This window comes from Micropterus salmoides, unplaced genomic scaffold (genome assembly GCF_014851395.1).
Source record: "Micropterus salmoides isolate LMB-PRFRI ecotype aquatic unplaced genomic scaffold, ASM1485139v1 Ms_hic_scaffold_20, whole genome shotgun sequence".
NCBI classification, from domain to species: Eukaryota; Metazoa; Chordata; class Actinopteri; order Centrarchiformes; family Centrarchidae; genus Micropterus; species Micropterus salmoides.
The window spans coordinates 1,946,394-1,961,490 of record NW_024041151.1 but is presented as its reverse complement, the minus strand read 5'-3'; the positions used below and the strand labels follow the sequence as shown (position 1 = coordinate 1,961,490).

At 42.0% G+C, this 15,097-nt stretch overlaps 1 protein-coding gene across 1 annotated transcript in view; it reads left to right on the top strand.

Annotated features, from left to right (window-relative positions):
• Positions 1-15,097, top strand: part of LOC119914850 (scavenger receptor cysteine-rich type 1 protein M160-like) — a 55,809-nt gene that overhangs the window by 13,984 nt on the left and 26,728 nt on the right. The window contains exons 6-9 of the mRNA XM_038734394.1: positions 7,225-7,530; positions 7,624-7,920; positions 8,750-9,055; positions 9,149-9,445. Of these exons, the coding sequence (XP_038590322.1) occupies positions 7,225-7,530; positions 7,624-7,920; positions 8,750-9,055; positions 9,149-9,445 (1,206 nt within the window). The remainder of the gene's footprint in view (positions 1-7,224; positions 7,531-7,623; positions 7,921-8,749; positions 9,056-9,148; positions 9,446-15,097) is intronic.

The window sequence follows — 15,097 nt, the reverse complement described above, 5'->3', positions numbered from 1 at the left end:
CCAAAATAATAACTCTGGGAAAGTTCCAGGGTCAATAAAGAGCGGTGGATTATTATGAGCATTTGAAAGTCCAATGTTTAATGCTCCTCTCCGGTAAAATTTACCAGAGCGGGATGGCAGAAAACAACGTTAATAACAAACAAAAAGCATTACGGAGCGTAATGCCGAGGCAGCCGTCTGCGGCGCCATCTTGAAAGAACAATGATGAATGTATGATCACATATGCACTATAATATTGTGCATTTATTCATGTAAACAGCAAGAGTCACTATTTTTAAGCGCATTGTTTGGTGCAGTACAGTTGGTAGGCTAATATAGGTTAACCTAAGAAGCGCTATATTTTTAATATTAAATTCATATTTTAATAACCAAGTTGTTCCCCCTTTCTACCAGCAGGTGGCAGGATTTAAATGAAGGCCTGTACTGTGTCTTTATTAACTGTTTTGAATCCAGGTTACTGACACAGATGTATTTATTGTTGTTCATTTCATTTGGTTTTTATCTTTATGTCTTATTTGCAGCCTAGTTATCACCTTCATCATTCACCCTCAGCCCAGAGTTAAACCTGCATGCCCTTCTGTTCTAACCTGGTTCTCACACTGCTGTCAGTTTCTAGCAGCTCTGACAACAAACTCACCTCAGAAACGTCACCATCTGGCCAAAAGAAGGATTTACCAGTGTGCTATTTACTGTGTGAATCTTTCTTCTCCATACACATTCCAGTGTGTAACATCCAACACTCCCATTGTTTAATGCAAGTGAAGAGAATCCACACAAGTCCTAAACATTTATTCAACATACACAGCACATGAATACTTTCAGTGGCATTGAATGTACAATCTGTGGCTGCAGAACATTTTATTAGGTCCTCAAAAGAAAGAAAACATAATTAAATTGTTTAAAAAACAGGCTGTCAACACTGTGAACGTGTTCTCAGGACGTCAGTCAGGTGTTGAGTAGTTGTAGTTTAAAATGTTCTGGCTGATATTGTGTGCCAACAAATACAAGCAAAAAACAGAGTTATAATTCAAAAAAGACTACTTTGGCTTTTTAGTTGAACTTTGACCTGACCAAGCAGCTCCTCCCTCCATAAATCGGTGTTAAACAGTTATAAAAATGTTTTAACAACATTAGGCTTTCACAGGGGAAATACTGCAGGATGAAGCTGCTGTAGGCCTCCTGTGTTTTATGAGAGCAGCTCCTCCCCTATCAGTAAAAAAACAAATTGGCATTTATGTATTTATTATCCCCCGCCCCACCTCAGGGAACTCCTCACCCCACAAACCTCCACAAGTCGCCTCCGACCTGCTTGGTGCTCAAACACAAAGTGGATGGACAGTGTTTATCAGATGTGGACTTTTTATTTATTTATTTTTCATTGATGTTGCAAGACATAAATACACATTTGGTCATGTAATACATTATTTTTATCTTGTCTTACATCATCCTATATCATAATATGTAAAATCTTATCCATACATTGGTAAAGTTCCATCCAATATTTCACAATCGAAGGACAACTCCAAAAAATATGAACATGGTTTGCACTCTTTTTCCCACATCCCGCCAACAGCTTGTATCCCGATATTTTGTCTGAGCTGGAGTTCTAAAATATCTCACTAAGTTTTTCCATCCATGTTCCCTCCAAGTTAAGGAGGATGTCAATCTCCATATTTGTTGAGTAAAATCTTCCCATTCCTCATCCGTCAATTTTATGTTTGCTTCAATGTCCCATTTTTGTTTTATGTAGTGTGTATCTTCTCCTTTTTAAAGTTTCTATCCCTGAATATATCTTTGAAATTAAGTTCCTGTTTAGTTTAGATTGGTATGGGGAGATAAAGAGTTTTATAATGTTTAACTCCACGTCAAAATTTTCCTTTTTTATATCATGCTCTAAATAATGCCTCACTTGCAGAAATCTATAAAAATCTTGATTTACCAGACCAAACTGTTTCTTTCTTCAAAACTTTTACACTTCTTCTTTTCCAATAGTTCCCAAAACATATGTGGGCCTTGATCCCAATTTTTAATTCTATTATCTCTTATATTAGGGGAAACTTCTGTATCATATCCTATCCACCTTAGCTGCTTATTGCGTGTGTGCGTTTGTGTGTCAAGTTATTTTTTGTAACAATTTCAAACCACACTTGACACACTTGGGAAATGTCAAGCCATGGATTAGATACATGTTTCGATTGGTGCCGGAGTTTGTTGTCCCCGATTAATGCCTGTATTGGAGCTTCAGTTGACATTTTCATTTCAATTTCTTTCCACCTAGCAGAGTAGGAGGGATTACATAAATTCAGCAAAGGCTTTATTTACACTGCTTGATAGTAACTTTTTAAGCACGGGAGAGCTATCCCCCCTTCGCCTTAGGCAGTGGTAGTGTTTTATATATTATTCTAGGTTGTTTTCCTTGCCAGATATATCTTGAGATAATTTTGTCCCTTTCTGTAAATTCCTTGTCCAGTATCTCCACTGGAAGATTCTGAAATAGGTATAACACCCTGGGGAGAACATTGATTTTGACCACCTCAACTCTAGATGTAAGAGTCATAAAGGGGATTAAATTCCACCTCGCAATGTCTTCTTTTATTTTGGATATTAATGGGTCATAGTTTGCTGATTTCAATTGGCTAATATCTTTTGTTAAATTAACTCCAAGATATTTCATTGATTTTAAATTCCACTTAATTTCATAATTTTCTTTAACAGCTTCAGAGGGGCTATAATTGAAAGTGAGGACTTGTGTTTTCTGTGCATTTATTTTGTAGCCGGACATTTGTCCAAACTTTGCAAATCCTTCCATGAGTACTGGCAGGATGTATTGGGTCTAGACAATACGCATGGGAGTGGCAAAATGACTCGCTAGCGCCACCTAGAAAATTTGAAAAAATTTGCCCCTCGTCCACGTTCAACCTACATGCACGAAATATTCTGGGGACATGTATCATATCAAGACGCACAAAAAAACCTCAAGAAACCATATCCTAAACTCAGCAGGAAGTTGGCCATTTTGAATTTTATGGTCATTTTTGGATGATTTACACACTTCGTACTTTAACAAACTCCTCCTAGGGATTTTGTCCGACCGACTTCAAATTTGTGCTGTGCCTTCTAAAGGCACTGAAGATGAAAAGTTGTGCTATCTGTGAGTTTTCGTCAATGGGCGTGTCCGTGGCGTGGCGTCAAAGATCAACTCTTCGCCATGACACAGGAAGTTGTTGTAACTTCAGTGTACATGCTCACATCTGAACCAAACTTTACGTGCTTGATAACTCTCCCGCGCTGCTATGGAGGACCGATCCTGACACAGTCAGAAATAAATACAGAAATAAATAAATGCTCAATAAATAAATAAGCATCCAATTAAATACACAAAAAAATAAAGTAAATAAATAAATGTAGGTAGTAATTAAATTATACAAGGAGATATAAATGTATATATTTTAATTAGCGCCTTTACTTATTCACCTTTGTAATAATTACCTTATTTATTTATTGTCCGTTATAATCTTCAACTTTATTTATTAATTACTTATTTTTTAAATGTATTTATTTATGTGTGTGTTTTAATATTTTTGTCTGTTTTATTCTTCCTTTGTATTTTTTTTACCTTATTTGTTTTCACCCATGGTATTTATTTCTGCCTGTCCTTTTTACATTTCTGTATGCATTTCTGCTTCATTATGCAAATGAGGAGGGGCTGTGTCCAAAGGGGTCATCTTCTCTCCTATTGGTGGACCAGTCAGACAGGAGAGCTCTAGGCCTACTCTGCCTGCAGACATCAACGATCTTGCCCCTCATACAGTGAGATGGCTATTTAATTGGATGCTTATTTATTTATTGAGCATTTACTTATTTCTGTATTTATTTTATTTTTGTTATTTTATGTGAAGGAGTAAAGGATAGCCATGGCCCCTGCCAGGCTATGGTGTTAGGGAGTGACAAAGCGACTGGGCCGAGGTAGAGAGAGAGCAGGTGAAGCGGTGAGCATGGAGCAGCTCAGCCTGTAGGGAGGGAGGCTGATTTACACTGGGGACGCTGTGGACACGGAGCCACCCCTTTTTGAAAGCATTTGTTAAAAATGTTCTGAAAAACAGCTTGCACCAAGAAATATTAAAATGCTATGAGAAAGGTTTATTTGCACAGTAAGCTTGCAGTGGAAATATAGAAGAAACCTGTGTTGTCCAAAAAAAGACACTTAGGCTGAAAACAATAAGATGGCCGGTGTGACGACTTCCCCCAGTCATCCTGCCTGTGTGTGTCTTCTCTGCTTGCAGATTCTGGGTGTGGCTTGTAGGTGGAGCTGGCAGGGTCTAATGCATGTACCTGCCCCTCTGGTTTGGGCTTCCTAGAGGGCATAAAAGGGCTGCCTTTCTAGGAATCAGTCTCTCTGCTGGGCTGCTGCTTCAACCTCAGCCTTTGTTCATTTGTTTAATTTGCTGCACCCACCAACATGCATTACACTTCATTCTCACTCATCCGCACACTTCTGATATGACTGTTCCTCATATCTATCCACACCATCAACTCTGTTAAATAAACTACTTTTGTTCCTATTATGTGTGTGAGGCCTCACCCCCAGTGAAAGTGATCTTTCACTCAGCAGCTACCAGCTGTTATTTATTCAGGAACCAATCATTTTTCTGATGCGCAGAGAGGAAATATGGTGGATAAAACCGTCCTGTTGGGCTTTACGCATGACGCACAGCTTCCTCTGTATGCAGGTTTACCTGCTTCAGCAACAAGCTGCTCCGTGTTACTGCCACAATCATTCTTTGTTCTAAAGATTAGTTAGATGCTTTAGGAATAATCCGATTGTTTCGGCTGCCTGTGCTGCTGCAAAGCAACAAGTTTGGTTTCCTGCATGTCTGTAAGACAACAGGAAAACTAAAAGATATGCAAATTATTTTATTCCTTCTGCCATCAGGCTTTTAAATACTGCTGACAGCAGCAACTAGACATGTGCCAGACATTGTAAGCCCCTCTATTTATTATTTAGTTTGGTATTAGCTTATCTCTTTGAACTATGTGCCCTGCTTAGTCCATGTATTGTGACCTGGGTATTCGCTGCTTTGTTCTGGTGCCCAAATGCAATGTCATTGGCAGGGTTTGTCAGTGCTTGTTTTCGTCTTGTTTAATACGACTGGTATGCTAAAACTGAATTGCCCTACGGGGATTAAACAATCGTGGCTGGGTAGCAAGCTGATATTTTAAACAGCTTGATATTAAACAGCTAAATTACAGATAATCAACCAGCAAATCAGATTGCTTTCCCTGGAAATAACCTGTAACTTTTACTGGAGTAAGTTTTTTTTGTTGTTGTTTGTCTTTTACTTTTTTGGGAGTAATTGTACTTTTCCTTGAGTAAAGATTTTGAGTACTCTCCCCGCCGCTGGCCAGCAACACCAGTACAAGCTCTGCCATGGTGAACATGAGACAGAGCAGAGATGAGGGCAATAACAGAGTCAGAGCAGCAGTTTATGGTAAGACTGATGATGATATGGCTTTTTTTATTTATTTATTGTACTCGAGGGCTCAGCAGAGATGATTTCTTTACTTCAGGAGAGTTAGAGAGGAGTTTCTAGTTTTGAAGATGTATTTTAAAGGCTCATTTAGTTTATGTTCTCTACTTGGATAAAACTCTCAAGAATGCAGGAATAAAGGTCTGTAAAGACCCAGAGGCCCCGACACATGCTCTGTCTGGAGAGCGGGCTGACCAGGGACAAACTCCTGGGCCACTTGTTCGCCCCTGACCGTCCTCGACCTTAGAAACTTGTGTGGAGACAGCTAGGAGACATACGGTCTATTCTAAAACTCACGTAGTAAAAGACTTTGTTAGACCAACGGCATGTCATCAGAGTTTGCACTGAAGACATTTCTGCGTTCACAAACGTGTTGCAGGGAGAGTCAGGGCCAAGAGAGACAGGAAATATCACAGCTCCCAAGTGTAACGTTACGTGAATACATTTGAGCTGTGGCTACATTAACTAGCAGCTGTTCCATCTTTTTATGGTGTGCAGTCAGTTTTGTTGTAGTTATATTATTCTCTGTCAATTCAGTTCAAATCAGCTTTATTGGCATGAATGTAGAATAACAATATCGCCAAAGCTCCGTCTCTGACTGTGCTCCTGAGACTTCATAATCTCCCCTCCCCAGTCTGTTCTCCATCTTCTCTCACTGCACATCTCAAACCTCTTTCAGTCACACTAATAAGCACATTCTGTTTTCAAAGGTCATTAGAAATGAGCATTTAAGTGCTTTATTTTCTCTTTACAATCGGGGAGACATGCCTCCAAACCCCCCTCAGCATTTCAGCGCCCCCTACGCCCCTGTATATGTCTCTATTTCAGAGCTGTTCATACTGTTTCATATTGTAGATAGTGTATACCAGATCCACCTACCTGAAGTAAATAACACCTGCACATAATACTTAGCTATTCCAGCATCCTTTGCACTGTGTACGTGTACATGTATGCATGTATGTGTACCTATATATCACATCCACCTCCGACATGTACATCATAATAATAATAATTTACTCCTGCGTCCTTTGCACTCTGCTCACTGCACTATTGTCTTAATCTGTCTATATGGTTTCTGTTTATAGTCTGTATATTTGTGTTCTCTATACTGTAGTCACCAGCAGGGTCTTTGTTTGCCTCCATAACAGGCACCGATGACCTGCTGGCCACCACTTTGAGCAGCTGAGCTCAGCCGGGGGCTTGTCAGTATCTCCACACCCACGTGGCGTCCTCCACCCTGGCAGCTCCTTCAAAGGAGAGAGTCCAGCCCCTATCCCTGTTAGAGTTGTTGGAGCATTTTCTAAGCAGCTTTTTCCTCTGGGTTCCAGATCTTCTTAGAACATTAAGACAGAATGAAAAGTGTTGAACTTGTTTGTGTGCAGAGCAAAGATTGTGGAGTAGCTGAGCAGAAGGAACAGAGCAGAGAAATCTGCAGATGATGATGTTGTGCTGTTGTTTGGAAACATGTTGAAAGTGTTCAGACGTGGAGAACAAGTGTGACAGAGTATTAAATGGAAATGTGCTGGTGAACTTGCTGCAGTCTGTGCTGGTAGAAAGATGTGTTCTGTTGTTAATGATGAACTGATGTTGGAGTTGTGCTGAGTCCACCTTGAATCACTGAATTGTTGTTTCATGACATGTTTTTCTTTTGTGTCTGCTGTCTTTATCTCTATTTCATCTTCTATCATCTCTCCAGACTCTGTCAGGCTGCTGGACGGGACTAGTCTGTGCTCAGGCAGACTGGAGGTGAAGTCTAACCAGAGGTGGTCCTCAGTGTGTGAAGCTGACTTTGACCAGCAGGATGCAGAGGTGGTCTGTAGGGAGCTTGGCTGTAGGGCTCCTTCAGTCCTCCAGGGGGCGCTCTATGGAGAAGTGGAGGCTCCGATGTGGACCAAAGAGTTCCAGTGTGGAGGCCATGAGTCTGCTCTCCTGGACTGTAGAAGCTCAGGCTCCGCTAGAAACACCTGCTCACCTGGAAAAGCTGTTGGACTCACCTGCTCAGGTAGAAGAGGAGCTGCAGCTTTGATTTGCTTCTTTTCTCTTCTGATGAAACTCACTTTATTGTTTTACTGATGACTCTCTGGTTTCTGTTCAGAGCCTGATGATGTCAGGTTGGTGGGAGGAGCCAGTCGCTGTGCAGGAACACTGGAGGTGAAACATAAGGGAGTCTGGAGACCAGTGGATTACTCTGTCTCTGTCTGGACCCTGGAGACAGCAGCTGGTGTCTGTAGAGAGCTTGACTGTGGCTCTGCTGTTTCTGTAGGAGAGAGAAAGGAGTCCTTACGCAGACCTGTGTGGAGGATCAAGTCTGACTGTGTTCAGTCTGGATCTGCTCTGAGGGAGTGTGTAACATCATATTCCTCTTCCTTCATCGTGGATCTCACCTGCTCAGGTAAGCCCATCAGTGACATCATCTATGATATCATGTCTGACAGTAATGTCCCCAGGTTGACTCACACTCAGCAGCTAGAATGGCAGCAGACTGTCTCTGGCAGCCATGAAGGAGTCTGATGAGCTGCTGCCTCAGTAAATCAGGAGCTGAATGCACCAAGATATATATATGTACATATGAAACATGTCTGCTGCTTCAGGGGGCCCCGGGGCCAACCACCAACCAGCCTGAAAGGACTCCTCCTTCAGCTTGACGGCTTTCTTAGCCACTGGTTTCCCCCAGCAGGCTCTTTGGTTGTCTCCATAACAGGCACCAGTGACCTGCTGGCCACAACTTTGAGCAGCTGAGCTCAGCCGGGGGCTCGTCAGTATCTCCACACCCACGTGGCGTCCTCCACCCTGGCAGCTCCTTCAAAGGAGAGAGTCCAGCCCCTATCCCTGTTAGAGTTGTTGGAGCATTTTCTAAGCAGCTTTTTCTTCTGGGTTCCAGATCTTCTTAGAACATTAAGACAGAATGAAAAGTGTTGAACTTGTTTGTGTGGAGAGCAAAGATTGTGGAGTAGCTGAGCAGAAGGAACAGAGCAGAGAAATCTGCAGATGATGATGTTGTGCTGTTGTTTGGAAACATGTTGAAAGTGTTCAGACGTGGAGAACAAGTGTGACAGAGTATTAAATGGAAATGTGCTGGTAGAAAGATGTTTTCTGTTGTTAATGATGAACTGATGTTGGAGTTGTGAGTCCACCTTGAATCACTGAATTGTTGTTTCATGACATGTTTTTCTTTTGCGTCTGCTGTCTTTATCTCTATTTCATCTTCTTTATCTCTCCAGACTCTGTCAGGCTGCTGGACGGGACTAGTCTGTGCTCAGGCAGACTGGAGGTGAAGTCTAACCAGAGGTGGTCCTCAGTGTGTGAAGCTGACTTTGACCAGCAGGATGCAGAGGTGGTCTGTAGGGAGCTTGGCTGTGGGGCTCCTTCAGTCCTCCAGGGGGCGCTCTATGGAGAAGTGGAGGCTCCGACGTGGACCAAAGAGTTCCAGTGTGGAGGCCATGAGTCTGCTCTCCTGGACTGTAGAAGCTCAGGCTCAGCTAGAAACACCTGCTCACCTGGAAAAGCTGTTGGACTCACCTGCTCAGGTAGAAGAGGAGCTGCAGCTTTGATTTGCTTCTTTTCTCTTCTGATGAAACTCACTTTATTGTTTTACTGATGACTCTCTGGTTTCTGTTCAGAGCCTGATGATGTCAGGTTGGTGGGAGGAGCCAGTCGCTGTGCAGGAACACTGGAGGTGAAACATAAGGGAGTCTGGAGACCAGTGGATTACTCTGTCTCTGTCTGGACCCTGGAGACAGCAGCTGGTGTCTGTAGAGAGCTTGACTGTGGCTCTGCTGTTTCTGTAGGAGAGAGAAAGGAGTCCTCAGACAGACCTGTGTGGAGGATCAGCTCTGACTGTGTTCAGTCTGGATCTGCTCTGAGGGAGTGTGTAACATCATATTCCTCTTCCTTCATCGTGGATCTCACCTGCTCAGGTAAGCCCATCAGTGACATCATCTATGACATCATCTCTGACAGTAATGTACCCAGGTTGACTCACACTCAGCAGCTAGAATGGCAGCAGACTGTCTCTGGCAGCCATGAAGGAGTCTGATGAGCTGCTGCCTCAGTAAATCAGGAGCTGAATGCACCAAGATATATTTATGTATATATGAAACATGTCTGCTGCTTCAGGAGGCCCCGGGGCCAACCACCAACCAGCCTGAAAGGACTCCTCCTTCAGCTTGACGGCTTTCTTAGCCACTGGTTTCCACCAGCAGGGTCTTTGGTTGTCTCCATAACAGGCACCAGTGACCTGCTGGCAGTGTTGGGAGGGTTACTTTAGAAATGTAATCAGTAACGTACCACAAAATAAAAGTAATGTAATCTGATTACTTTGAGTTACTTTTGGATTACTTCAATGCCAAATAGGTTAATTTAAGAGGATCAGTGATGTGTTGTCTGCTCAGGGGATTTTTAGTGAAACATACAACAAAATCCTCCATTCCCAAAGTCCATGTTTAAATGTATTATATGATTTGCTTTGCACTATGTCACCACTGTGGCAGTTTCTGACCCATCAGTGACAAAAAATGTGTTTTGTAGGTGTCGTTGATGATATTTAAGAGTTTGTCATTTTAAAACGTCGATGACTCATTCTGCACTTCTGTTAGCGTCCAATGCAAAGATTTCTCAACCAGACGCTGCTGAAGCAGCTGAGTGTATCTGGGCCCGGGCCCCACTGATTACTGCACAGAAAAAACTTTATTCACTGATTTTGGTGTAACTGGATCATATTTAATGGATAAATATCAGAAATGGGAATAACGGAGGGACAAGATGGCGTCGTAGAGTAAGCACTGTTGCTGAGTGAACTCCGGTGGCATTTGTCAGTTTATATTACTTCTTTACTAGGTGAAAAGTAGGGGACAGTGAGGGAGAGCTAACATTAAGTGCCGCATCTCAGATGCCGAGTTTGGGTGCTAACTCCGGCTCTATGGAACCAGGTATTGTTCAAGCCCTGGACAGAATAACTGATAACCTTACTAAAGTAATCGACACCAAGATTTCCACTGTGTTGGAGGCAAATAAAGAACAGACCTAACAGCTGGTGGGCGAAGCAGAGAAACGGATTGCTGATGTGGAGGCCGTAGCGACGTCGTTGGAGGTTGCTGACCTAACTAGGACGACCCCACACGCAAGGGGCCCAGGATTTCCTTCTTTAACATGGACATGGACTATGTGTTACTATATGCGGCTACTCTGAAGGTGACTGTGAACGGAACCCAGAGAAGATTTGACAATCCATATATGTATGTGCGTATAACGTTGTATGTTTATGTATGGGTCGATTTTGTTCATGCACCAAGTTACGGCCGCTGTGAGCAAGCATAGGTTTTTGTTTATTCTATGGGTGAGTGCCAAGGGAAAACAGGGTACAGCTTCATTAGTCTATTAGCGACAGATCTATTTCTGTTTTTTAATGAGGTTTGTGCAGAGAGCGGGGTGGAAGAAGTTTATAAAGCCCTGCAAGTCAGGTGGCAGAGACAGGCCCCATTGTATTTGTGCTTTTTTGTTTTTGTATAATAGTTCCTGTTCAGATTTGTTCGCCCAGCTCAGCGACTGTTTGTATTGTGCAGTTTCAGGCTTTTGCTCTTTGTGAGTTATGTATCTATATAGAGGGTCAGCTTGATCGGTATGGCAGGTAATAAACTACGCTTGTGTACATGGAATGTAAGAGGGGTCCATAGTCCTATTAAAAGAAGGAAAATGGTTACCTTTCTGAAAAGAGAACACATTGATATTGCACTTTTACAAGAAACACATTTGGATGATGTAGAACACCTGAAATTACAGCAGGGTGGGATTGAGCAGGTATTTTAATCCTTGTGAGGAAGAATCTTCCCTTTTCGATAATAGTGTGTTAAAGACAAAAATGTTGGATATGTTATAATCAAGGGGATCTTACAAGGCACTATTATTTACGTATTGAATATTTATTACCCCCCTGCTCACCTGTCAGATTTTATAACTAAAGTATTCTTGGATTTTTCAGAGATTCGCTCAGCCATTTCCATAGTGGGTGGGGATTGTAATTGTATACTGAATCCCCTCATTGACAGACTCCCCCACAGAGCTTCATTTCTTTAATCACAAGCTAAATCACTCACTTCTATATGTGAAGATTTAGGGTTTGTTGATGTATGGAGGAAAATCCATCCCCTGGATAAAGGGTACACTTTTTTCTCAGCACCCCATGGGTGTCATACTAGGATTGATTACTTTTTTTTACCTGGGCTGTCTTTACATTCAGTCTTGTCTTGTGTAATAGGCAGTATAAATAGTCATTTCAGACCATGCCAACGTGGTGCTGGATCTTTCTCTGAAGGGTATAGGGAATAGAGTAAAATACTGGAGACTGAATACAACTATGTAAAAAGACCATACTTTAGTATCCTATTTCAATAATGGGTTTAAATATTTTCTTTCTGTTAACTCTCAGTCAACAGATGACCCTTCCCTCCTGTAGGAAATTATTAAGGCAAATGCCAGAGGGGTTTTTATTTCACTATCAGCAATAAGCGGCGGCAGAAATTGAGGAGGCAAAATTTCTTGATGAATGAGCAAGGGAAAGACTATATGTTGATTCTCCAACTGCTGCTTTATTGCAAGAAAAATATGCAGTCAGATCAACCTTAGATAACCTCCTTACTCAGGATGAAGAGACCAAACTAAAGTTTACTAGACAAAGATTTTATGAGCATGGGAATAAACCTGGAAAATATTTGGCATAGCTTGTTGTAAAAAAGATCCGAATCACAATCCATTGCAGCCATTCATGATGCTCAGGATAATCGCATATATGACAAGTCCATACCTTCAAGGAATTTTATTGTCGACTGTATACATCTGAACAACTGGATGACACACTTGACTTAATGGAAGATTTCTTTTCTCAGCTCAGTCTGCCTACTATATCGGCAGAGCAGCAAGGCAATCTTAAAGCCCCCATTTCCAGAGAGGAAGTATTGACTGTGTTACGGCCTCCGCCATTATCTGTGTACAGGTGCTGGTCATATTATTAGAATATTGTCAAAAAGTTGATTTATTTCAGTAATTCCATTCAAAAAGTGAAACTTGGATATTATATTAATTCATTACACACAGACTATTTGAAATGTTTATTTCATTTAATTGTGATGATTAAAACTGACAACTAATGAAAATCCCAAATTCAGTATCTCCGAAAATTAGAATATTACTTAAGACCAATACAAAAAAGGATTTTTAGAAATGTTGGCCAACTGTAAAGTATGAACATGAAAAGTATGAGCATGTACAGCACTCAATACTTAGTTGGGGTTCCTTTTGCCTGAATTACTGCAGCAATGCGGCGTGGCATGGAGTCCATCAGTCTGTGGCACTGCTCAGGTGTTATGAGAGACCAGGTTGCTCTGATAGTGGCCTTCATCTCTTCTGCATTGTTGGGTCTAGCATATCGCATCTTCCTCTTCACAATACTCCATAGATTTTCTATAGGGTTAAGGTCAGGCGAGTTTGCTGGCCAATTAAGAACAGGGATACCATGGTCCTTAAACCAGGTACTGGTAGCTTTGGCACTGTGTGCAGGTGCCAAGTCCTGTTGAAAAATGAAATCTGCATCTCCATAAAGTTGGTCAGCAGCAGGAAGCATGAAGTGCTCTAAAACTTCCTGGTAGACGGCTGCGTTGACCTTGGACCTCAGAAAACACAGTGGACCAACAGCAGCAGATGACATGGCACCCCAAACCATCACTGACTGTGGAAACTTTACACTGGACTTCAAGCAACGTGGATTCTGTGCCTCTCCTCTCTTCCTCCAGACTCTGGGACCTTTATTTGCCAAAGGAAATGCAAAATGTACTTTCATCAGGCGAGACGCTTCTGAATGAATGAATGAATGAATCCTTTACTTGTCCCACAGTGGGGAAATTGCAAGAAATTATGCCTCCGGGCCGCAGCTATATTCCGCGCCGCCACTCACTTCCCAGAAAAGAATTAATTAGTATGGTGCGAATAAGATAATGAGTCTGTGTTTGTGAAGTATGAGGCTTCAGACTGACTATGTTGTTAAAAAGAAAAGTTCAGTTCATTGGCCTTGTCATTAAGGAGAGATAAACCAATGCGCAGGAGAAGATAGGAAGGCCAGCTGCAAGTTGTTTTCCCGCTCGGGTGAAGGAGGGGAGGGGGAGGGAAGGGGCACTAAGACAATAATTTTTAATCCAATTTAGGTTGATTCGTTAACATTTAGCATCAGTGTCCTTCAATTGCTCTCATACGTGCATCCAGTTCATGTAGTGATTTCGACATTTCTTCTAATTTCATTGTCAGACCAGTGGTTACTCTCAGCAGCTCACCAGACTGCGCCCCGATGGTGTCAATCCTCCTCTGCGCTTCCACAGACAGGTCTGACATGTTACGAAACAGTTCACCGTTCTGATCAGCCTTTTGATGTAAAACCTTCAGCTTGTCGTTCACCCCATTTAAGCACTCTTAAAGTTCCCCAGACAGCTTTTGGGTAAATTTACTGGCGGCTGTCTTACCAATTTTACGATATATTAGGGAGATTCCAAGCCTGGTAATCAGGAAGCCCATTAACAAAATTCCAATTATCCATAAATCCAAAAATGTCCTCCACAGATAAAACATCCAAGCAAACCGCTTGTCAGGTCTCCCACGAGTCGCGAGCGTAGCCTGCAGCGAATGTTCCACTGGGACAGTTCGGCTCACCCGGTGAAGCACGTCTCTGGGTGAAAATCTTGTCAATAGCGCTGAGTGACCAGTTGATTAATTCCATTTTGATGGTTTCAGGAGAACAGTAGGCAGGTGGTCCAAAGAGAAAAGTTTCCACACGACCAAAGTAGACAGAAAATAGGAGCAAGCCAAGATAAGAGGGGAGTGTAGGAAAAGCACGACTGCTCTCTACAGTAGCAGGAAGTATGCTGTGTCTTGTTCAAGAGTGGCTTGACACAAGGAATGCGACAGCTGAAACCCATGTCTTGCATACGTCTGCGCGTGGTGGTTCTTGAAGCACTGACTCCAGCTGCAGTCCACTCTTTGTGAATCTCCCCCACATTTTTGAATGGGTTTTGTTTCACAATCCTCTCCAGGGTGCGGTTATCCCTATTGCTTGTACACTTTTTTCTACCACAGCTTTTCCTTCCCTTCGCCTCTCTATTAATGTGCTTGGACACAGAGCTCTGTGAACAGACAGCCTCTTTAGCAATGACCTTTTGTGTCTTGCCCTCCTTGTCCAAGGTGTCAATGGTCATCTTCTGGACAGCTGTCAAGTCAGCAGTCTTCCCTATGATTGTGTAGCCTACAGAACTAAACTGAGAGACCATTTAAAGGCCTTTGCAGGTGTTTTGTATTAATTAGCTGATTAGAGTGTGGCACCACGTGTCTTCAATATTGAACCTTTTCTCAATATTAAAATTTTCTGAGATACTGATTTTGGGGTTTTTATTAGTTTTCAGTTATAATCATCAAAATTAAAAGGAATGAACACTTGAAATATATCAGTCTGTGTGGAATGAATGTATACATTATACAAGTTTCACTTTTTGAATGGAATTACTGAAATAAATCAACGTTTGATGATAATGTGG